At 37.2% G+C, this 22,911-nt stretch overlaps 2 protein-coding genes across 2 annotated transcripts in view; one reads left to right on the forward strand and one right to left on the reverse strand.

Moving 5' to 3' along the window:
• Window positions 1–17,083: 17,083 nt before the first annotated feature.
• Window positions 17,084–18,888, reverse strand: LOC141552669 (uncharacterized). Its single transcript, XM_074284722.1, has 3 exons — window positions 18,729–18,888; window positions 17,705–18,505; window positions 17,084–17,208 (listed from the first exon to the last, which is right to left on the reverse strand). Exons 1-3 carry the CDS (start codon window positions 18,886–18,888, stop codon window positions 17,201–17,203), a joined length of 969 nt encoding a protein of 322 aa, XP_074140823.1. The 3' UTR covers window positions 17,084–17,200.
• Window positions 18,233–22,911, forward strand: part of EHBP1 (EH domain binding protein 1) — a 342,552-nt gene continuing 337,873 nt past the window's right edge. Inside the window, exons 1-2 of the mRNA XM_074287029.1 lie at window positions 18,233–18,366; window positions 19,053–19,461. Coding sequence (XP_074143130.1) covers window positions 19,351–19,461 — 111 coding nt within the window. The 5' untranslated portion in view covers window positions 18,233–18,366; window positions 19,053–19,350. The remainder of the gene's footprint in view (window positions 18,367–19,052; window positions 19,462–22,911) is intronic.

Consider the following 22,911-nt stretch of genomic DNA (forward strand, 5'->3'; position numbering starts at 1 on the left):
TCAAATTCAAGTCTACTTTGACTCCAATTCTAGAACTATGTCCAATATGCTAAGCTACTTCTAATCCAAAATGGTGAAAGGTTACAAGCATAACCCATGATTTAGAATCCCAAACTCCAGGTCTGCATAGATTGGGTTCAATCCTAGGGTCTTTTTAAAAATCCCTCTTTGCTTTGCTTTGTCCCCACCCAAAGTTTCCTTGAGAAGCTTAAACTATAGCTCATTTTTAGGGCTTCACAGATGGGAGTTAAAAGGTCTCCACTTCCTCACCAATCACTCAAGATAACAAGACATATTGAGTACAACACAACCTTTATTTCACCCCAAAGAAAATGCAAAACAACACAAAGATCTCACAGTATCCCTCAAGTAGTTGATGTAATTCTGCTTCCCTTCTCTCAGAAGGGAAATGGATTTAGGATTAACAGAGAAACATGCCCATTTGCAGCTTTGCTTGTTCTGAACAAATCCCAATTGTAGCAGAGGACAAAGTCTAGATTTGTGGTTCTCTGTGTAATGCTCAGTCCTGTGCTGCTTCTCTAACCACAGGTAATATAGTTGACCTTTAGTTTGGGAACTATCAATATTCCTCTAGAATAGGGGTTTCTTTTTTTTAAATTATAGCTTCTTATTTTCAAAATATATGCAAACATAGTTTTCAACATTCACCCTTGCAAAGCCTTGTGTTCCAAATTTTTCTCCCTCCCTTCCCTCTACTCCCATCCCTGGACAGCAAATATTTTACATTTTAAACATGTACAATTCTTCTACCCATATCTTCCCATTTATTATGCTGCATAAGAAAAATCAGATCAAAAAGAGAAAAAATGAAAAAGAAAATAGTTACCTATTTCTTCTCTCTCATTAGAATTTTAGCATTTTATTATTATATGACTCCCTTAAAATATTCAAATAAATTTATAGGTTTTTCTGGATACTGTTTTTGTATTTCAAAGTTCCTACTCAGCTTTAGTCTTTTCACCAAAATTGCTTAATTATTTTTGATTCAATCAAAGATTTATTTTCCCCCTGTAGGGATTATACTTATCTTTGCAAAGTAAATTTAAACTATCTTTGTTATAAAACTTTTGTAATATTTCATTCCAAGATCTCCTTTTATTTATAGTTGAAGTATAAGTTGTCAGGTCTTGTGTGATCCTGACTGTTGTTCTTAGTACTTGGATTCCTTTTGGAATGCTGGTAGTATTTTTTTTTTTCTTTAATGTGGAAGGCCTGGATTTGGTTTATGACATTCCTAGGATTTTTCCTTTTGGAGGTTCTTTCAGGAGGAAATCAATGAATTCTTTCTATCTTGACATTGCCCTTTGGTTCCAATAGGTAGTTTTCATTTATGATTTACTGAAATACAGTGCCTAAGCTTTTTAGAAAGTCTTTTAGTTTTCCTTTCCCTCCATCCCTTGCCCTGCCTCCCAGGAGCCAAATGATTAATTATCTCTGCCTAATTTGTTAAAAACAAAAACAAAAACAAAAAAAAACAAAACCTCTTTTTAAAGTGGTTTGGGGGTCCCTAAACAGGAGGAAGTCTAGGAAACCTATGCTGAAATTTTAAAGGCAAAATTCAGAGACGCTTGTTAAGTAGTGTCCAGAAGCTGAGGGTGAAACACACTGGCCTGTTCAACAAAAGCCTTTAAAGGCCAAAGTTTGGTGATATCATAAGGTACAAACTTGGTTACAGGATGCAATAGCAAAGATTAATATAGACCCTCCTTACTAAGGCCCACTCAAATACTGAGTAGTACTTTGTTGAGGTCCATTCACCCCAATATTTGGTTTCCCTGAAAACAAATAGGGCCCAAACCCTAGTTACCCAGGACCTCATCAAGGATGAACCCCAGATATAATGGTCAGTGCAGGAGTCTCCACATCTTAGCATGGATTCCAACTCCCAGATTTTTGGCACTCACTGTTCCAACATTTCAAAGCTCATAACCCATAGACATCTTCAATAACCCTTTGATGAGGTTAGTGGCAGTCAGAGAGATGTGGAAATCCCCTTTTGGTCGATGCAGGTCCTTTGTGAAAGAATTCACAAACCCAAAATATTAAGTGGCAAAAATGGAGTTTATTGTTGGATAGGAAGCCAATTTTGCTAAGAGACTGACTTCTTTAGTGGCAAAGTCCTATTAGGGAAATGGAGGCTGGCACTGAGAAGAAAATGCCTTCTCACAGGATAGGTAGGCTGTCCTAGCAGCTCTACCAAGGGACAAGGCATAGTCCTGCTTTGAACATTCTGCAAAGAAATCAGTAAAAAGAAATCTATTTTATGAGCAGCTCTTGGTGGAGGGCTGGAGCAGCCTGAACTGATCAAAGCAGGAATTCTCAATTGAATGAAAATTTAGAATTTCTTGAATAAGGATGTGACTTTCCAAAAGATCAATGGGAGTTGATTTGCCCTTGAATAATGTTTCTTGTCTCATTCTGGGAGGATGGGCCCTCTCTAGACTGCTTGGGGTCTGGCAGACCCTGATCTCTCAGATCAAAAGGGGACACAATTTCAGAGTGTGAATTTTACAAATTTAAGGGAACACAATTTCACACCCCTGTCACCTTCATCAAGGGCTTATTGCAAGTCTCCTCACTTGCAAATAACCACACATGAAAAATAACAAGGAAGTAGCATTGATCAGTCAGTATCTTTTGAATGTATCCCAGTTCCAACTCAGTATCCAATGAAAAATTCAACTCTTCATCACATGTTTCATAGATTGAAAACAGTTAAGAAATGTCTGCACATGCTCCAAAGAGCATGTGCAGCCTGCATCATAATGTACACAGTGCACATGCTCATAAAATTGTTTCGTTTGTTTTATTGATTCAGTCTAAAGAGAGCTACTTTAGCAAATGAGTACTTGAATGTGTCTCTGAACTTTGGACTGGCTTTATTTGCATATGCAAAGGCCAGTAATATGGCCAGTAGTAACGGTAATAACAATAACAATGGCTAGCATGGATATAGTATTTTAATGTTTACAAAGCACTTTTGCTTGTTAAGGGGATCTTATTTGATCTTTACAACAATCCTGTGAGGGATATGCTATTATTATCCCCATTTGAAGGATAAGAAAACTGAAGCAGCAACAATGATCTTGAATCTTAGAAATTCCTTTCTTCTATAGTTTTTGTCATCTACTTACCTAACTATGTGAGAGACTAGAAGAAACCTGAAGTTTGAAAATTAAAGACCCCAAACATCAGAGCTACTTTAAAGTTGAAATTTGGCAACTAATTATCAGCTGATATATCCTCTAGCTTTCAGAGTTTGAAAATTATAAAGTATATAAAATATTTTCTCAAGTTAGGGTAAAGTTTCTGGCAGATAGACTTAGCCCTTGGTCTAAGAAGATGAGTTAAAAGAAAAGATTAGCCTGAGGGTATTTAGGTAGCCTGGAGCATTCTGCTTTTTGTTCTAAAGAGCTTACCCATAAGGCTAAAAATTCTCCTGCTTATGTTAAAAGAGTGTTTAATTGTACAGGCTGTGAGGGAACAAAACAGGAAAAGTTTTTTCCCCTTTTCTAAAAGATCTAGAGAAGGATTTTAAACCAATAAAGCTTGATGATGCTCCAGGAAGATATCCAGAAACTGATAGCCACAGGGCATCTGGCACTGATTTAGAAAAACAAAGCCCAGGGAAGACTGAAAGGGAGTATAAACAGAGGCTTCAAGATCTATGGGGAACAAGCCATGATCAATAACACTAGAGAACATTAGTGGTCCCACAGCATTGGAGGTGTGAGTTGTTCTTCCATACATGCACCTTGGCAAAATGTTTTTCTTATTTCTGTGTGTTCCCTATGTATGCTTCCTCTGTATGTCCATCTCTCTTTTTCCCTCTTTTATGAAAATGTTTTATATAACTTTTTTACTTTAAAGAAGAGGATGAATATTCATATCCAGAGAAGAAACTACTTGTGTCTCATTACAGATTGAAGCAGCATTCCTTCTCCCTCTCCCTCTCCCTCTCCTTCTCTCTCTTCCTCTCCCTTTTTTTCTCCCTCTCCCTCTTCTTCTCCCTCTCCCTCTGTCTCCTTTTATTCCTTTTCCTTTTCCTATCTCTCTGTCTCTCACTGTTTCTGTGTGTATGTATCTGTTTGTGTTTGTATAATCCAGGTTTGTGAGGGAAATATTTTGTCACTCCTTTTTCAACTCATTTCATTAGATGCCTATGCTTTAATATAATCGTAATCCAATGGACTATTAAAGATGAAAACATTACTATACAAAGATAAGTGGTGACTAATTCTTCTTTTTACTATTACTAAAATTATTATTCTCTCTCCAAGAGAATTGTCATAAAATTTGTTATAAAAGAAAACAAAAGAATACTGCTTATTTTGTTGTAACTCCAGATGGTTTCCTTTGCAAGCTGTTTTTTTTTTTCCAGGAAGTACTCCCCCTGCCCCCCCAGCTTATATTGATTCAAGACAGGCAGTAACCTAAGCAGTGGTTAGTATAAAGTATTCCCTTTAATATAACAAATAAATAAATAAGGCATAGTGTAAGGAAGATCACTGACCTGGGACTCTCTTCCAAATGCATATGTGAGTGAACCAGAGTATAATTGCTTAAATACTGTGGGACTATGTTCTGTTATCACTCAAAATATTTAAAATATTAAGGAGGGAAATGAGTAAAAATTTCCCATGAAAAGCAATTTGTCTTGACAGAAACAAAATGACAAGCTGCAGAATTTAACTATAAACTTTAGAGGTTAATGATTCAGTGGCTGAATTGAATTTTCAAAAACTTCCATTAAATTGTCAACTCTGGGAGGTTAGGGATTGTCTTTGGCCTCTTTTTAAATTCTTAGCACTTGGCACAATATATGACACATAGTAGGTACTGAATAAATGTTAACTGACTAATATCACTAATGATTAATTGCAAAGTCACAAATCTTTAAAAATGATGATCTATTAGTACAAAAAGAAACATATAAAAGTGTAAATACCACAATGGTTATTTGAGAGACAGAATCTTATAGTAGAAAGATCATTCATTCTTCTTTTTTTCATTTTTAAAATTTTCTCCAATGCATGTATAAAATAACATTTTTATTAAATATGCATATTCTTTTTTTTAAAACATATTTCCATATGAGTTTTGTTGGGAAAGAAAAATCAGAACAAAAGGAAAAACTATGAAAAAAAAACGGAAAAGAAAAAATGTGAATATTACACGTGTTGATTTATGTTTAGTCTTCATAGTTCTTTCTCTGGATGCAGATGATGTTCTCCATCCATAATTTATTTGGATTGCCTTATTTCACTGAACCACTGAAAAGAATCAAGTTTTTCATAGTTAATCATTGCATAATCTGATTGTTGCTGTGTACAATGTTTTCCTAGTGATGCTTGTTTCACTCAGCATCAGTTCATGTAAATCTTTTCAGGCCTTTCCAAAATCAGCCTGTTCATTTTTTATAGAACAATAATATTCCATTACTTTTATATGCCAAACTTGTTTTGTTTATGCAAACCCTTTTTAATTTAATATAATCAAAGTTATTCATTTTGCATCTCATAATGTTTGTGCTGTAATGATCTCTCATTAGATAACATGTACATCCAGGAGGCACGATATATACAAGACACATATAAGATGAACCTTAGAGGAGAAGACTCTGGGGATACTGGGGAAAGACCTCTTGGTATTGGTATTGGTGTTAAATCTTAAAGGAATGTTTCAAAAGGCAGAAGTAATTGGAGGGGGAGAGAGGAAGAGTATCCTGAGCATTGGTGACAGCTAATTCAAAGACATGATAGTAAAAGATGAAGTGTCATATATGACATTTCACACAAGTAGAGCTGGAAAATGAGTACAGAGGAATAATGTATTAGAAGACTAGAAAGACAGGAAAAGACCAGATATCAAAGATCTTTAAATGACAATCCAGGCACTTTATAACTGATTTTAGAAGTAATAGAGAACCACTAAAGTTTATTTAGAAGGGGACCACCCTGCCCATAAGATCAAACCTATAAGATTAAGCTTTGGTCAGTTGGGTGGAGAACAGAGTAGAGTAAGGAGAAACTCAAGGCAAGGTCTAATTAAGAGGTTTTTGTATACTATATGAGAGATTATGATTTCCTGAATTATGGTTGTATGATCAAAGGGAAAGAGTAATATGCAAAGGATATTTTGAAATTAGAATTGACCAGATTTAATAAAAGGGGTGAATGAGAAAGAGAAGTTGAAAATGACACCAAAGTTGGAAACTTGAGTGACTGGAAAAATGATAATACCTTCTACAGAAGTGGGAAAAAATTTGTAAGAAGGATAGGTTTTAGAGAAAAAGGTAATGAGTGCTGTTTTGGACATATTGAGTATGAGATGCCAACAGGATATCCAGTTGGTGATGGAGGACTAGAGCTCAGGAGAAAGAGTGTGGGTGTGGGAGAAAAGTGGGATAGATATGTAGATAATAATTAAATACTTGGGAGCTTATGATAGCACCAGTAAGGGAGAATAGACAAAAAAAAAGAGAAAAGGAGAGAGCCTGGAGAGATAATTCACAAAGAGCAAAGAGGACTGAAAAAAAGCTATTAGACAGGTGGAATAAGAACCAAGGGACAGTAAAACCACAAAAACACAGAGAATAAAGACTATTCAGAAGGACATAGTTAATATTGTCCTACAGAGAGGAAATGTGGGATGAGGATTAAGAAAAGGGTATTAGATATTATACTTCTATCACTGGTAACTTTGAAGGGTGCAATTTCAGCTTGCAGAGGCTTTAGAAAAGAATGAAAGAAGAAGCATGGTCATTGAATATAGATGGTTTTTTCAAGGAGTTAAGCTGAAGAGGTGTAAGCTATAAGATGACAGTTTTCAGGGATATTAGGATCCAGTTTTGTTTGTTTGCTTTAAGAATGGGAGACTTGGGAGTATTTGAGGGGAGAAGGAAAGAATTAAGTAGAAAAGGAGATAGTGAAGATTAGAGAGAGGGGAATGATAGAAGTAGCAATCTTCTGCAGATAAGGGAGGAGAGATCAAAGATATACTTAGAGGCGATGACATTTGCAACAAGGACCACCTTTTCATCAGAGAACAGAGTGGAAATGATATCAGAAGGGTATGATTTGAGAAGAGTAAAGACTACTCAGAGAATGGCTTCAGCTATTTTGGGAGTATGTGTGAAGTATACAAGGTTTACAGGTGAGACTGAGGTGGGGGAAGAGATCAATAAAGTGGCATAGAAGACATGAGGGGAGAAATTTGAAAGAGCTGCTATCATGAGTAGAATAAGGAATTAATTGGGAGGAAAAGAGGGATTGTCTTGCTTTAATGAGGGTCGAGTTGAGATTACAGTCTGAATTAGGACTCAAAATGGTTTTGCACCTTTTCCAGATCCATTCAATAGGAGGAAAAGTGGAAAGTGGTAGGAGTAATCTAGAGGTAGAAATTGGCAAGGTATAATTGGTGACAGAGCAAGGGAACAAGAGATTTGAGTATGAGGATCACTGTGAAGTTGAATTGATTCACTAAGGGGTTGGGAGTAGGAGCAGAAGAAAGTATATGTAGAAGTAAAGGGGATGAAATTGGAAAGTACTGAAAGGTGGTCTTCATCAAATCATGATGAAGACAAAGAGTAGATTCTGAAGGAGTAAGGAGTGAGGCAAAAATGGAAATGGAAAGATAAAAGATTAGGATCAGACCATGGTAGTGGAACATGGTTTTCATAAGATCAAGAATATGAGGAATGTGTGAATGAGGAATAACAGGACTAGATTATGGGAAATGAATAGATTGAGGAATTGGAAAGTTAGGGCATTTGAGGGAACCTGGTATAAAAGTAGGAGCTAGGGTAAAAAGATATTCTCTAGGCTAGGCATTGAACTCTAAGAAAAAGAGGAAGGATGCCTTGGGATTTGGAAGATAAAGGCTATAAAAATCTCCATTGATTGATAAATTTCAATGCATGAATTCAAAAGAGAAGTTGTTGAGTGCTAATAATAGAGTGGAGAAACTAGAAGTGGCATAGGGAAGGAAGGAATATTCAGATTCCCCCAGTTTAACCAGTGAGTTAAGGCATTGGAGAGAAAGCACAGCCAGTATTGGAAATGGTGGTCATAGAGCCATTATCATCCACATGGAACCAGCTTTCAGAATTTGGAAGAGATAGAAGGAGCAAGGGAGGAAATGGTTGTAAGAGAGGAAATGTCATTTTAGGACATTTAGGCACTGTTAAAATTTTCTACTGCTATGAGAAGAACACTTCATTATTTGGAGCTCCTTCTATCACTAAGATTGATTTGATTTCTAAGAAAACCTTTTCTATTAAAGAAAAAGCTAAATCTACTAGGGTGGGGGAGGTTATGAGGATAAATATATGCTTGTTTTTTATTTTCATCTGGATTGTCTCTGAATGATAACTTGGATTAAAATAACTTGTGGTTTTCTTCATAAATTTAGCCTTTAAAATACACACAGTTAAAATCTCTTAATGATGCAGGATGTATAGTGATATCATATTGTTAATATGCTATGGTAATGGAATTAGCCACACAGGAAAGGTATCAGATCTAGATTAAGGTAAACAAAGAAAAACATCAATATGCTTACTCTAACATTTTTTTTAAGTAGCCCTTAAAATTCTTTTTAAAATAGAAAAAATTCCCTAAAAATATATATTGTGGATTGTGGGTTGTTTTTTTTTTTTTTTTTTTTTTTTTTTCATTGGTATTAGGTCAATCTTTGTTTTTTGAAAGAGACAGTAGATGTCATGGTGTTCTTTTAAAAAAGTTTTACAAATATATGAATAATAATATAACATATTGAGACTTGAAATTTTAGCTTCATATGTAAAATGTGAAAGAGAAGAGAATAGGATCTCTGATACAGAATGACAGTGTGATGCTTTCTGACCCTTTCTGCCTGCACTCTCTTTCTCATTTAATATTAAGGTGATCAAGGCAACTCTGTTAAGATTTTAAATTGCAGAGATCTTGATGCAGGTTGTGGTCTCTTTAAGACCACAGATTAATTTATTCCTTTCTGACTCCCAGCTCCTCCTAGCTGTTGCATTATTAATTCAAGAAGCGAGGGCCTTTGAGTCAAAAGCACCCTTTGAATTCCAATAGGAGATATCTGGGCTCTGTCAACCCCTATCTGATTTGAGCCAACTTGGGCTGTCCCAGCCCCCATTCTAATGATCTGCTCAGATTTCCCAACCCCCACCAAGCAAATTCGAGCCCTCACTGAAACCTAGTGAGGAGCCAACGTGGGACTCCACCCACAGGCCCCTTTAGCTAAATCTCTCATTATAAAAGAGCCAAGCTGGAATCCTCTCTTTGCAGATGGTCTAAATATGCCATAACCATGCCTGGCACCAAAGACTCTCTGCCCACTGGAACCCTGGTTCTGGTGCCCTCTTATCTCTACCTTCAACTTTACTAACTAGACTCTACTTCCAAACCCTATAATAAACCTCTTTTATCAATATAGGTTTTCAGGTCTGTAAATTCCTTTACAGGGGACTCTGTACCTCCACTAGACCTCATTTAACTCTGTATCCTTGTGCCAAATCCAAAGGGGTTGCAGGGGAGCTCTGTTTGACTCCCTGTACCCCGAACCTGCCACTAGACCTCAATTAAACCCTAATTTCATTTAAGTACGCCAATTCCAAACCTCATCAACCTTGCCTGTTGCTACATTGTTAGCATTTCCTCACCTTAACCTCAAGGTTAGGGATTAGCTGATTTCTAAAGATTCCTTCCACTTGGAAGGTTGTGTTCTATATTCTATTGTCTCAGTATTTTTTATCTGGTACTAGAATAAAGTTTGCCAAAACTTACATATAATACTGGAATTATTGCTTCTGACTAATGATCCCCTAGATATCTAGAAGAAGGAGCATCACTTTAAAGTTCTGCACATCATTATTTAGAATGGCTGATGGGAGGACACTGGTGTTAATCCCTAAAACGGCTAATACATTTTAATCTATTTCTTGGCCATAGATTGTACACCTCTATACTACCCTTGATAGCTGTTTTGCAAATGCTCATTAGAGCAGATAGTGACATTATAGTTATGGGTTAGCACACACCCATCCTGATCACCAGAGAAAATAGCTCAGTATATATGCCAGTTCGATAATCAATTAGTAGTGACCTCTTTTTGCTTGATTCTCCCAGAATGAGTACCAAATGAAGTAATATTTAAGTGGTTAATATAGTGTCTAGCATTTAATAGTTGCTATATAAATGCTTATTTCTTTCCTTACAGAAAAGTAGTTTGAACAGAAGAGGAAGGATGGAAACCATATTTTATGTTTCTTTAGTGATATGTCATAATTTACTATAATTATTTGCATCATGTCTAAGTGTTTTTTTAAATAAAATTTTATTTATTGCACTTTGGCACAATGACTTAAATGAATTTGTCTTCTTAAAACTGAGGACTCAGTCCATAATGAAACTAATGTGTCATATATTCTTAAAAAAAAAAAAAACATGAAAAAAGGAGAGGTAGTAATTTGTAGATGACAAATTTCATTCATATAAGTTTTGGGTAATGCTATTACTTCTTAAGTCACTTGCAGTCACTTCATGATAATCTCAACAGACACTTTGCTAGAGATGAGTAATGAACAGAGATAAAGCTTGTAAAGAGCCTATGAATGAAAAAGCTTCCTTTCTCCTCCAATCCCCTCCTCCAGCCCTTATACATTTCAATATTCTATGAATTGTACTTTGGAAAATACACTAGTCAATTTCCATTCTTCTTTTCTATGAAAACTAAATTTATTTTTTATAAATCAAATGCAAATACTTTTACGTGAGAATATAATTATTTTAGAGTGAAGGAAGGATAACACTGTCAATACTGTAAAATATCTGTAGAAAATTCCAGTTATGTGCTTTCACTGTCAGTTTACTTTCATCTTGTACTTTTAGATTTCCTAAACTTGTCTTAATATAAACTTACCAACAATAAAGTAGGGAAATATTAATGTACAGTGATGTTTGGAGTGAGTTGATGTAGAAGTACTACAAGCAGAAAAACAGGGACATTGGAAGTTGGCCCTTGTTCCTGAGTTCCTCCACTGATCTTATTGACCTTTTAAAAGGCTATGATTGGAAAAGCAAATGATTATTACAATATCAGGAGCTTATTAAGCCCAAATGGGGGTAATTAACTAGATCACTGTGGTAATGGCTAAGATTTAAAATGATTATCTTTTCTTTTATAGCTAGGTTTTGGTCATATTTACAGATTAGGTACTTCTACTCTATATATCTATATAGTAGTTGCCTAGATCTGGATGGTACTATAGGCAAACAATCCCCATGGTAATTGTTCCAATATAATTCTTTTTAATTTCTTTGTTTCTCTGGTTACAAATAAAAAAGTATAGTCAAATCATATTTTTATGTTATGCTGTATATTACTATGCTCCTGTGATTGAAATTTAGCAGAAAAGATGGGGGATAGAAACATAAACTCCATGGGACAACTTCCATTGCATTAGTGGATTAGGTTTCCAGAAGTTGGTTAACTGCTTCTCCACTAAAGATTCTAAAGGTAATCCTAAGGAGTTTCTAGCATTGTTTTTCATGAGGCCCCCTTCAGGGTGTTTTCCACAGATTTACTGAAATGGCATAGTAAGAATAGTTGGTATAAAAATGCCCTATCAAAAAATCACAATGGTAATGTGGGAAATGTGGGCACAAACAAAATATGATGACATTAAGGCAGACATGTGGAGAAAATATCTGGCAGAGGGAAATTCACTGCTCCTGTTTACTTTTTTTTTCCTTTGTGGGATTCTCATGAAGTTTTCTTTTGATGTAATTTTTTCTCCTAGATAATGAGATAACCCTTGTAGAATCCTGAAGCTGCTTTTCCTTCATATGTCAAGTTTGTCCTTGGTGTATCTATTAGCTCCCAATTCAAATGCCATCAGCAGCTGTTGCTGCAGGGACACTATTATCAATGATGATGGGAAGACCAAATTGTCCTTTTGAAATTCATCTGTCCTCTGGTCTTTAGGGGCAGGCAGAAAGAGCAAGAACTTAATTTTTCTCTCTCTTCCCAGGGCAATTCACTTGACTGCCAGTAGAAAGCTTCTGTTGGAATCCTATATTTTGGAATGGTTTGCTTTACTCTTTATATAGATCTAGAAGTGTGTCTAATTCTTTCAAACAATCTCAATTCATTTCCAAATGATTTTGTCCAGAGATCCAAGTACTTCACTCTTCCCAAATAGAATAAAGACTTGTTCGCACTTAATTTTCAATTCTGATTGATTCAATAGAGGTATCTGGGATTTGTTCATATTAAGTTTAGACTTTTGATTGGTTAATTCAATAAAAATGTCTGGATCTTTTGTAATTACATTAATTGGGATGGGAAGCATGTGAAAGACTTTCTTCTAACACATTCATATAGAACCCATCTCTTGGTCTTTAGCTAGTTTTCTGAGAATCATATAGAGAATTTGATATTTTCCCCAAAGGCCCTCTGTTTTTAGGTAGATGGTATAAGGGAGGAAATAAGGGAGCATCAATCTGGGGCTTGGGATTAATGTTGAACAGTACCAGGCTATTGACCAGTAATACTTTCTAGGAGGTTAAAAATTAGTAACTGAAGACCACAGTGAAAAAACAGTATTATTTTTCTATCCCCATGATGAATTGGTAGGTTAATACTTACCCCTTTACCTCAACACTTTATCAAATGGAGAATATATTTATTAATTTTGTTTGTTCACTTATTTTATTTATTTATTTGTAGTCTGTTAAGGGAAGGCCTGATTCTGGCCCACAGCATATTCTGGTTTAATGTTAGAAAGAAATGAACTATTCTTTGGTGATCTAATAGTTAACAAAAGATTTGTTTAACCACAGCATTGAATGGAAAAATAAGGTAATTTCAACCCTAAACTTGGCCTCTTCTCCATTTGGAAAAGTATTTGGTCAGGATGTGGCAACTACTTCAGTCTTAAGACATTCTCCAAGCTTAATGGATTCAATCCTATGTAGTGGTCCTTTTTATGTCCTCCAAGTCTTTTTAGATTTTTCTGAGGCTACCAGGCAATTTCATCAATCCAAGAGCAGATCAATTTACAGGGATAGCTTTGTTACCTTTTAAAAGGGGAAAGCTTGACTAATCCATGTTCCTATTATAGGCTACCAGTAAGACCCAACAGGAAAGCAATTCAAATTTTGAATATTTTTGACTGAAGAAGTAAGAAAACATTGGTTAGCTAGGGACAGTTGGAAGGTTCAACAAATAAACAAGCATTAATTAATTCAATTCAATAAGCATTTATTAAATATGTGCTATTTCCAGGCACTATTCTATGCATTGTGGATATAAAGACAAAAATTAAAAGTCTGTTCTTGAGGAGTGTGCATTTCATGGTAGATGAGGATATATATTTATGTTAGTAGATACAAAGTACATGAGGAGAGGAAGAAGACACTAGTAACTGGAGGAAGGGGAACAGGAAGGGCTTTATGTAGGAGATGACACCTGAAATAAGCTTTGAAGTAGATAGGGGATTCAAAGTTCCCATGAGGAGACTGAATTTTTGGGACTAAGTCTTTGCAAAGACCCTGGAATTAGAGATGAATGTGAATGTGTGGGTAAACAACAGCAAGAAGGCTCCTTTAGCTGAATTGAAAAGTTCAAGAAGGATAGTAATGAATACTTAATAAAGGAGAGAAAGTGGTCTGGAGCAAGGTTGTTAAGGGTTTTAAGTACACAACAAAGTAGTTTGTGATCCAAGAAGTAAAAGGGAAGCCCTGGAATTTACTGAGTAGGGAAATGACATAATTAAACACAAGTTTTCAGAAACACACTTTGGCAGTTGTTAGGTTCTTATTAAGTGCTAAATTGGTACTTAACAATTCTCTAGTTCACACCTTTGGTTCAGGCCTTTAAGGGGAATTTACCCCTTTGAACTTCTGAGGAGTTTACATATGAAAAGGAGTTTACACAACCTTTAAAAGGAGCAAGTTCATTGGTTGAAGTAATTTTCCCACAAACCCTTGAGTTCTCACACGCCCATTCTCTGGGAGGATAAAAGAAGACAACATTGAGCAGGAGTGAGACTACTCTAGGACAGAGTTGGGATGGCTCTCTGGAGGAAGAAGGGTCGAGTCTGGGATTGAGTTGAGACAGCAGATCTCCCAGAGAGTGATCGGCAGTTTCTGGAGACAACAGAACATTACAATTTGGCGTCCACAACATGGGGCAAGGACTTTTGCTTATCCTGACAAGGACTTATTCTGAACCCTTCAGAGGAGCTAGCCGGGACCTTCACAGGCAGTCATATAAATGACCAGGAGAGAATTGTGGTGCCTTCCTTTGGATATTATCTCCAATTTATACTCATTTGTACATTGTTGTTTGCATGTTGTCTCCTCCCATTTAGAGAAGGCTAAGGTAGAACATTGGTTAGAGCTCTGGGCTTGGAATCAGGAAGATTGAGTTCAAATTTGACCTCATACATTCACTAACTGTGTGACCCTGGGCAAGTTACTCAAACTGTTTACTGTGGATTTAGCACAGTGCCTAACATATAATAGGTGCTTCAAGTTTATAAATAAATAATTTTGTATTCCCTATCTCCAATTAGATTTGTGAGCTTCTTAAAGGCAAAAATTGTTTTTATCCTCTTTATATCCTGAGCCCTTGCTTAGTGTTGTTGATTTGTTTTGATCAATTAGGATGATTAAAATAATCACCTTTTGAGATGAACAAGTTTGAAAGTAGAAAGTAACAAGTTCAGAGTTTTTCTGAGCTGTGTGGTATAGGGCAGAAGGAATCACACAAGATTTGGAGTTAGTACCCTTAGTTTCTTTCCCTGTGAAATGAGGTATTTAGACTAAATGATCTAAGATTCCTTCCAAATCTAGATTTAAAATATTACAATCAGTGAAAGGGAGAACAACCAGAGTGGATGAGGAAAATAATAGAAAAGGGAAAGAACAGTTCTGAGATTATGTTAATTCAGCAAGTTATGTAATAACCTCTTTGGGCCTATTTCCTTATTTTTATAGTGTGGAGGTTGAGCTAGATGACTTCAGAGATCTAAATTCTGAAATCTATGACCCTAGGAACTGTTGAAGATCAATGAGGTTGAAGTATAAAGAAAGAATGCCTAAGAAGAGGTATAATTAAAAAGACAGCTTGAGGTGACAAACAAGATTAAGTTTAGGCTGAGCAGGGCTAGCTGAGCCAATGAGGACCTGGAAGGGCAGATAGAATGTTAGCCTATGGCCACACAGCTTCTAAATACCTAGAAAAGTTCTTTAAATCAAAGAGCTTAGTAGTGTCAAACAGTTTAACACAAAAAACAACAACAACAAAAATATTTTATTTTTCTCAATTATAGGTAAGCAATATATTTAATATTTATTAAAAAAAATTTTGAGCTTCAAATTCTTTCTAGCCCCTTTCCACCCCTCAAGAAAGCAATTTGATATAGATTTTACAAAACATATTTCCATATTAGCCACACTGCAAAAAAAAAAAAAAAAAAAAAAAAAAAAAAAAAAAAGATAACTTTCTCCTCTGAAGAAATATGAAATGGGGGAAAAAAGTATGCTTCAATCATTTGGGATTCAGATTCCATCAGTTCTTTCTCTGGGTGTGGGTCACTTTTTTCATCATAAATTTTGGAATTGTCTTGGGTTATTTATTATATTGCTCAGAATAATTAAGTCATTCACACTTGATCATTGTACAATATTGCTGTTTCTAGGTACAATATTTTTCTAGTTCTGCTCATCAAAACATGACATCAAAAATGAAGGGCAAACAACAACAAATGTTAGAGGATTCACTTACGAATCTGTCTGATTTATTATGCAGCTCATTGGTTGTTTGTTCAATTTCCTTTTCTAAGATGGGCTTACTTAAGCATTCTATTTCCTTTTCTATTAATCTGGGTAATTTATATTTTTTGTGAATATACATCCATTTCAGTTAAATTGTCATATTTATTGACATATGATTAGGCAAAATTGCTCCTAATAATTACCTTAATTTCATCCTTTTTCCTTTTGATAAACCCAATTTGTTTTTCCTTTTTTAAAAAATCTAATTAACCAATAGTTTATTTCATTGTCTTTCCCCCATAAAAGCAGCTTCTAGTTTTATTAGTTGTTTTCTTACTTTTAATTCTATTAATCTCTTCTTTGATTTTTCAGAAATTCCAATTTGTGTTTAATTGGGGATTCAAATTTGTTCCTTTTCTAGGTTTTTTGTTTTTTTTTTAAACTGCATGTCCAATTCACTAATCTGTTCTTTCTCTGTTTTATTGATGGAAGTATTTAGTTTTCCTTAAGCACTGTTGTGGTTATATCCCACTAATTTTGTTATGTTGTCTCATTGTCATTTTTAACACACTTTAATGAAACTGTTGGCTGTTTCTATGATTTGTTTTTTGACCACTCCTTCTTTAGTATTAGATTTAGTTTCCAATAAATTTCAATGTTTCCATATTGGTGCCATATACAGCTGAGAATAAGGCATATTCCTTTCTGTTTCCATTCAACATTCTCCAGAAGTCTTATCAAATCTCACTTAACTAAGATTCTATTCATAGCCTTAACTTCTTTCTTATTTATTTTATGGTAAAAATTATCTAGTTTTGAGAAGGGAAAGTTGAGGTCCTCTAATAGTATAATTTTTCTGCCCATTTCCTCCTGTAACTCATTAAACTTCTATAAAAATTTGAATGCTATACCATTTGATGCATACAAGTTTTGTACTGATATTACTTCATTGTCTATGGTATTATTCAGCAAAATGTGGCTTCTCACCTAATCTTTTAAAATTAGATATATCTTGGCTTTTGCTTTGCCTGAGGTCATGATTTCTACCCCTGCTTTTTTTTTTTTTAATCTTCAGCTATGTATTATGCTACATTCTGCTCCATCCAAGAAAAAATATTAACATCTGTTTTGCCTTTATTATCTAGGAACTACGGGACTTTTCCATTCCTTTGGATAAATGAAACTTCATTATGTGAGCTCCCTTGAGAGCAGGGATTTTAATTTCCAGTTATATTCCCGGTGCTTAGTATTATGCTTGCACATAGTAAGCGCTTAGTAAATGCTTCATTTATTCGTTCAAGTTCGGGAAATAGTAGGTAACAAGAAATATTACAATGTAGGCCCAGTTGAACTAATCCAGCAACTCTAGTGCTTTTCAGGACAAGGCCCTACAAGGCTGTGGGCAGAAGAGAGACAGGGCAGGGGTGGAGTAGGGCTGGGCACTAAAGGCAGGGAAAGAATCCCCACCCCTAGGGCTTGGGAAGGTGGGTTGTACTGGAAATGGAAACCGACAAGAAAAGGCGGTGGCAGCTGGCTGAGGTAGCTGCGAGGGGCCGTGCAGGAGCCTTAGAATCTGTTCCGACACCGTAATGCTCTCTTTAGACTACACCTGGGAGTCCCTCCTCCCATCCAATCCTGAAACTGGAACCATTTAACAGGCAGCTCTTCTCACCAGCCACCTCCTGACTCACTCACTATAAACACTCCTTACTCTCTTCAGTCTAGCGTTCGTCCCCATCCCCCGGCCAATCAAAGGAATGGGCGGGGATGTTCTCTCCATCTGCGTCCGCTTAAAAAAGGGGGGTGGTGGAGAAACTGACACAGAAGAACAGAAAGACATACGCACAGAGAGAGACGGACAAAGAGAGAGAGACACACACAGTGAAAAGCACCTTTGGGGTCTTTCTCCCGCGAGTGTAAAGCACCTCTGGTTCTGTAGGCGGGGCGCCCGTGATCGACATGCGCATGCTGCCAATAAGATGGCCCAGACGCTCCACAGACCTGTGTCGGGAGCGGGCGGGGCTGGCACCGATCTCGGCCAATGGCGGCGGGGCGGGCGGGAGGTTGGGCTGCGGTGGGTAGGGTTAGTGTGAGAGGTGCGGCCGGGGGAGGTAATGATGATGGTGGCGGAGGAGGATGGGGGGGGAGGGGGTGCTGGTGACTGAGCAGCAGCCGCCGCCGCCGCCGCCGCCACAGCAGCAGCGACTCCGGAGGGGGGCCTGGGGTGGGGGTCGGGGGCCCAACCATTGGGCAGATCCCTTTGGGGAGAGAGTTGGGGGCTGAAGGGCGTCCTCCCGCCCGGCCGGGGAGGCGTGGGGCTACGAGACCCGGGGGCCGCCCGTTAGCGCTGGCTCGGCTTCGCCTGTTCCATGTGGCTCCGGCGGTGGGGATGGAGGACGCGGTGGCGGCGGCAACGGCGGCAGCAGCGGCAGCGGCGGCGGCAGCAGCAGCAGCAGCAGCAGCGGCGGCGAGCGAGGAGCGGCACTGAGGAGGGAGCGGGGCCCGAGCCGGAGCTGGAGCCGGAGCCGGCAGCGCAGGCGCGGCGGGACCTGAGGTGTGAGGAGGGGCGGGACGTGCCCCTCGGGGGTGACAGGGACCGCGGGCGGGCCCGGGGCCCGAGGCGGCCCGAGGGCTCGGAGCTGCCCAGCCCGGCCCGCTCCCCTTTCTGCCGCCGCCCCCGGCCCCCTCTGCCGCTGTAGGGGAGGGCAGAATCAGCTCCCCTCGGATACGCCGTCACGCCGCAGCTGGGGGCGAGAGCCCGAGGTGGGGCGCCGGGCCTGGGACCCTGCCCGCCTCTGCCTCCTCCCTGCCTCGCCCCTCCCTTAATTGCGTCTTAGCCTGTATTCTGGTAGTGAGTCGATGTCATGATTAGTTATTGGCAGAAAGACACAAAGAGTTCATTTTAAACGCCCCCACCTCTTTTACTAGAAGGGGGAGGGGGTCTGCCGAGGCCGGAACTCGAAGCGGCCTCTCTAGGGCCCCCAGGTTTGGGTTTGCCCTTCGGGTGCTTGGCCGAAGACTGCTCCTCTAGGGGTTGGGGTTGGCTCAGAGGTGTCTCTCCATTCCCCTCCCTCATATGACCGTATTCCTGGCTTCTATCATTGATATCTTTGGCTTTCAGCTAGGGCATATTTACAAGACCAGGACGATGTCAGTTGCAACATCTAATATCGAATACCTCTTCTCACCTCCATCTTACCCTATTTTCATTATTTTTTTTGTCTTTGTTTTGCTTTCCAGTCCTACAGATTACACATCGTAGAGCCCATGAGGAGGAACGATGATGTCTGGATGAGGGAACCTCCTCTCACTCATATTGTCATGTGTATCATGTTGCTGGCTGTGCCGCTTTCATCCAAGGTGGGATTTACCCTGTAAAACAGGGAGAAGAAGCATGGACCCTAAACATCGTTTCAAGTTATAATTTACATTTCAAAATATAGACTTAGAAAACAGAACTTCCTAGCTTTGGATACTGTGCTCTGTTAAAGCTGCTGCATTGCTCCCTTAGAGGTGTTATTGTACACTGACTATCATCATGGCTTCAGTTTGGAAGAGACTGCAGCGCGTTGGAAAGCATGCCTCAAAGTTCCAGTTTGTGGCCTCCTACCAGGAACTTATGGTTGAGTGCACTAAGAAGTGGTATGTAGTGCTTGATGGCTGGATGCTACAGCCGAACAGTTCGTGTAACACTTTTACCTTTCTGTGTCTAAGCAGTTGGGTGGGGTGCCAGTAATTTCAGGAGGGTGCACTGTTGCTGTCCCTGTGGGTTTTAATTATTGTGGTCCATTATCCTTGTAAGGTTTTTACTGTGACATCATTTTGTAGGCTTAGCAGATTTGGACCTTAAGATTTTTAGCAAGAGTAGAATAAGTTCATTTTTATATTTTCAAAGGAAGGCAGGATTTCTAATGAACAATTAATGACTGTGCAAGGAAATGTAGAATTTCTGTGGGATGATAATACATTTTTTTTTTTTTTTTTGTTAAGGGTAAATAATTTTCCTTAAAGATAAGGTGTTCTTCAATATGTAAATAGGGGAATATTGGAATTTACAACCTTAGAAATGAATTTGTAATTTGCTTAGGCAACTGTGTCATGTTTTAATTGCCCAATGGGATACATTTCTTGGCCAGACTGGAGGAAGCAATTAGCTGTTCTAGTCCCTAATTTGCATTTTTCTACTTCAGCAAAGTAAACTTCAGGACTTACTTCTTATTACACTGGAATACTAAATACATTAGAAAAAAAGTTCACTTTAAAACACTGGTCCTTTTGGTTTATTCATTTGTTACTGTGATTAAGTAGCTTTACTTTAAACGAATTTATAGTTCCCTAGTATTCTGATTTCTGTGTATTACCTTTTTAAATAGAACATTATGAAACAAAATAGCTCATGCGCTTTTGATATTTAGTATTTATGATACTTAATATTTGACACTTAGTATAAAAAATTTCTTGCATTATAAACACAATTACTTAAGCTGCCTTCAATCTATTACCATACTTGTCCTTTTGAAGATTTTGTATTTAATATTTAAGACAATATTATACAATGTATTACACAAAGATATAGGAAGATAATATTTTTAGATAGTGGGTTAATGTCATAACATTTTAGTATAGTAAATTCAGTTACTAAATGTGTCATAATTCATTTCATCACTTGGAAACATATTGAAAGCAGATATCTTTAAAATATTTACATTTCGTAAGTGGAATTCCAGCAAAAATATAAAGTGATTTTTCTTGAGTCCTTGGATCTTTTTTTTTTTTTTTTTCTTGTTATTGTTGCCAGTTTGCAAATAGCATTGGGACAATTTTCTTGAATGGTATGTAAACTCATGAAGTTAGTTGCCAAGACCAGAGCCATCATGTTTGAGAACTGGAAGTATCTTTGCTTTTTTTCATTTAGTAAATTGGAGCTCTAGGGGAGAATCAGGCCATATGACCCATAGTTTTTGAGTTCAGCCTATCACATGTAGGACTAAAGCATCAAAGTTGTGGTATATGATCATGAGAATCCTAAATGTCACTTACCAAAATATGTTTTAAAAGCTTCTGGTTTAGTGTTGAATTAGAAAAAATAGGACAGTTTTTAATCCATTTTAAAAGATAAAAGGTGTTTATATTTGATTTTCTAATTTTTTTTTTTTTTTTTGGTTAGAGAAGGGACTGAACTGCATAAGAATAACCAAATATTTTTCTTTATTTAAAACAACAACAACAACAACAAAAACCAAAAACCAAAAAACAAAAAAAAACTTGCTTTCTTATGAGTTGATATTTTAAAGTGAAACCTTAGTTATAGAATAAGGGGAAAGGTAGTAGTTATGCATGTATGAAATCCTTAATATTACATCTTCAATATGTGTGATACATTTTTATAAGAAATGAATTGATATTAGGAACAGTATAGTCTTTTGAAGGCATTTCTGGTTTTATTTGTTCTATCCAGCATAATCTTTGAGAGATTTATCATAGTAGAATTTTGATCACATTTTCAAAGGATCATGGGATTTATAGCTGAAAAGAATCTTAGAAGTTATCTGATGTAGCTCTCATATTTTACATATTATAAGGAAACTGAGGTCCAGAAAGATCAAGTAATTGTCCAGTCACTTTGCTTTCAAATTGTTTTGATTGTATACTTACATATTTTATGTAATATGATTGCTTTCAAGTAGAAGAGTACTAAGTGAGAAATTCGAAATTTAATTTGACCAAATCCTTTTATGTAGCTCCTTTGGGGACCATGAAAAAATTTGCCTACCCTAGAATTGTACAGCAGCAAAACTGGGTAAGTGGGTTGTTATTAGCTGGGATGTAGAAGTCTTTTCATTATATAGAACTTTTTGTTATAATGGTATTCCGTCAATACTCTAGTTGGCACATGTGACTTTCTATCTCATATTCTAGTCTATCTTTTCTGTTTTGCATCCAAACACAAGCTCCTCAAAGGAGCTTACAGGAAATAATAAAAAGAAGACCATGACTTTTAAAGAAAACTTTAAATAAATACTAACATAACACAATGGGTGATCATGATAATGTTAGTTGGTGAATCAGAAAAAAAAATTGATGCTTATTTTGTAAAAGCACTGGAAATATAAAAAAATAAGGTAGCCCCTGCTTTCAAGAAGCTTGTATTCTAATGGATGATACACATAGGAGGTTTCAGTTGCATGAAATGTATGGTTCTTAGGGTATGGCAACTTCTACTGATAAAACTATATCCATTTCTAAAGTTGAACTATTTGGCAGTGCTAAGGACTTTTGTGATGAGAATTTCAGAAGTTGTAGCTATAGGAAATAAAAATAGGAATTATAGGAAATGAAAGTAAATATAAGGATCTAAATTGCAGTTTCCCAAGATTAATATGTCAATCCTGTTCAAATTTTTGTTTTTACAATAAAATTTTCTCTTTAATGAAAAGGCAGAGAAATCAAAGGATTATGGATCTAGAGCTGGAAGAGATCTAAGAAACTATGAAATTCTTCCCCTTTGTTTTAGTAACAATAATAATAACTAATAGCTAACATTTATATGGTGTTTCCTATGTGCCAGGTGCTATGTTAAGTGGTTTATAATTGTTATTGCATTTGAACTTCACAACTATGGGAGGTAGGTACTATCATTCCCATTTTATAGATGAGTAAACTGAGGCAACCAGAGGTTAAGTGACTTGTTCAAAGTTATCTGTTAGGTTCTTACTAAGTGCTAATGAGATAATGAGATATTAGGTTCTTACTAAGTGCTAAGTCGGTACTTGACAATTCTCTAGTTCCAGCCTTTACTGAGAGTTTTACTTGTGAATTCCTGGGGAAGAGCTTGCATGCTTAGGAGGAGCAAGTTCATTGGTTGAAGTAATTCTTCCCAGAAGCCCTTGCATTATCCCATGCCCATTCTCTGGGAGGATAAAGAAGGCAGCTCTGGAGGGAAAAGGGAGTTGTTTCTGGACCAGACTTAAGGCTGCTCTCTGCAGGAAGGGAAGTTGGCTCTCTACAGGAAGAAGAATCTGTCCGAGAGATATGAGTTGACACAGCAGATCTCCTCCCAGAGAGCGATCGGCAGCTTCTGGAGACAACAGCACGTTAT

The sequence above is a fragment of the Sminthopsis crassicaudata genome, chromosome 2, assembly GCF_048593235.1.
Source record: "Sminthopsis crassicaudata isolate SCR6 chromosome 2, ASM4859323v1, whole genome shotgun sequence".
In the NCBI taxonomy this organism is placed as follows: Eukaryota; Metazoa; Chordata; class Mammalia; order Dasyuromorphia; family Dasyuridae; genus Sminthopsis; species Sminthopsis crassicaudata.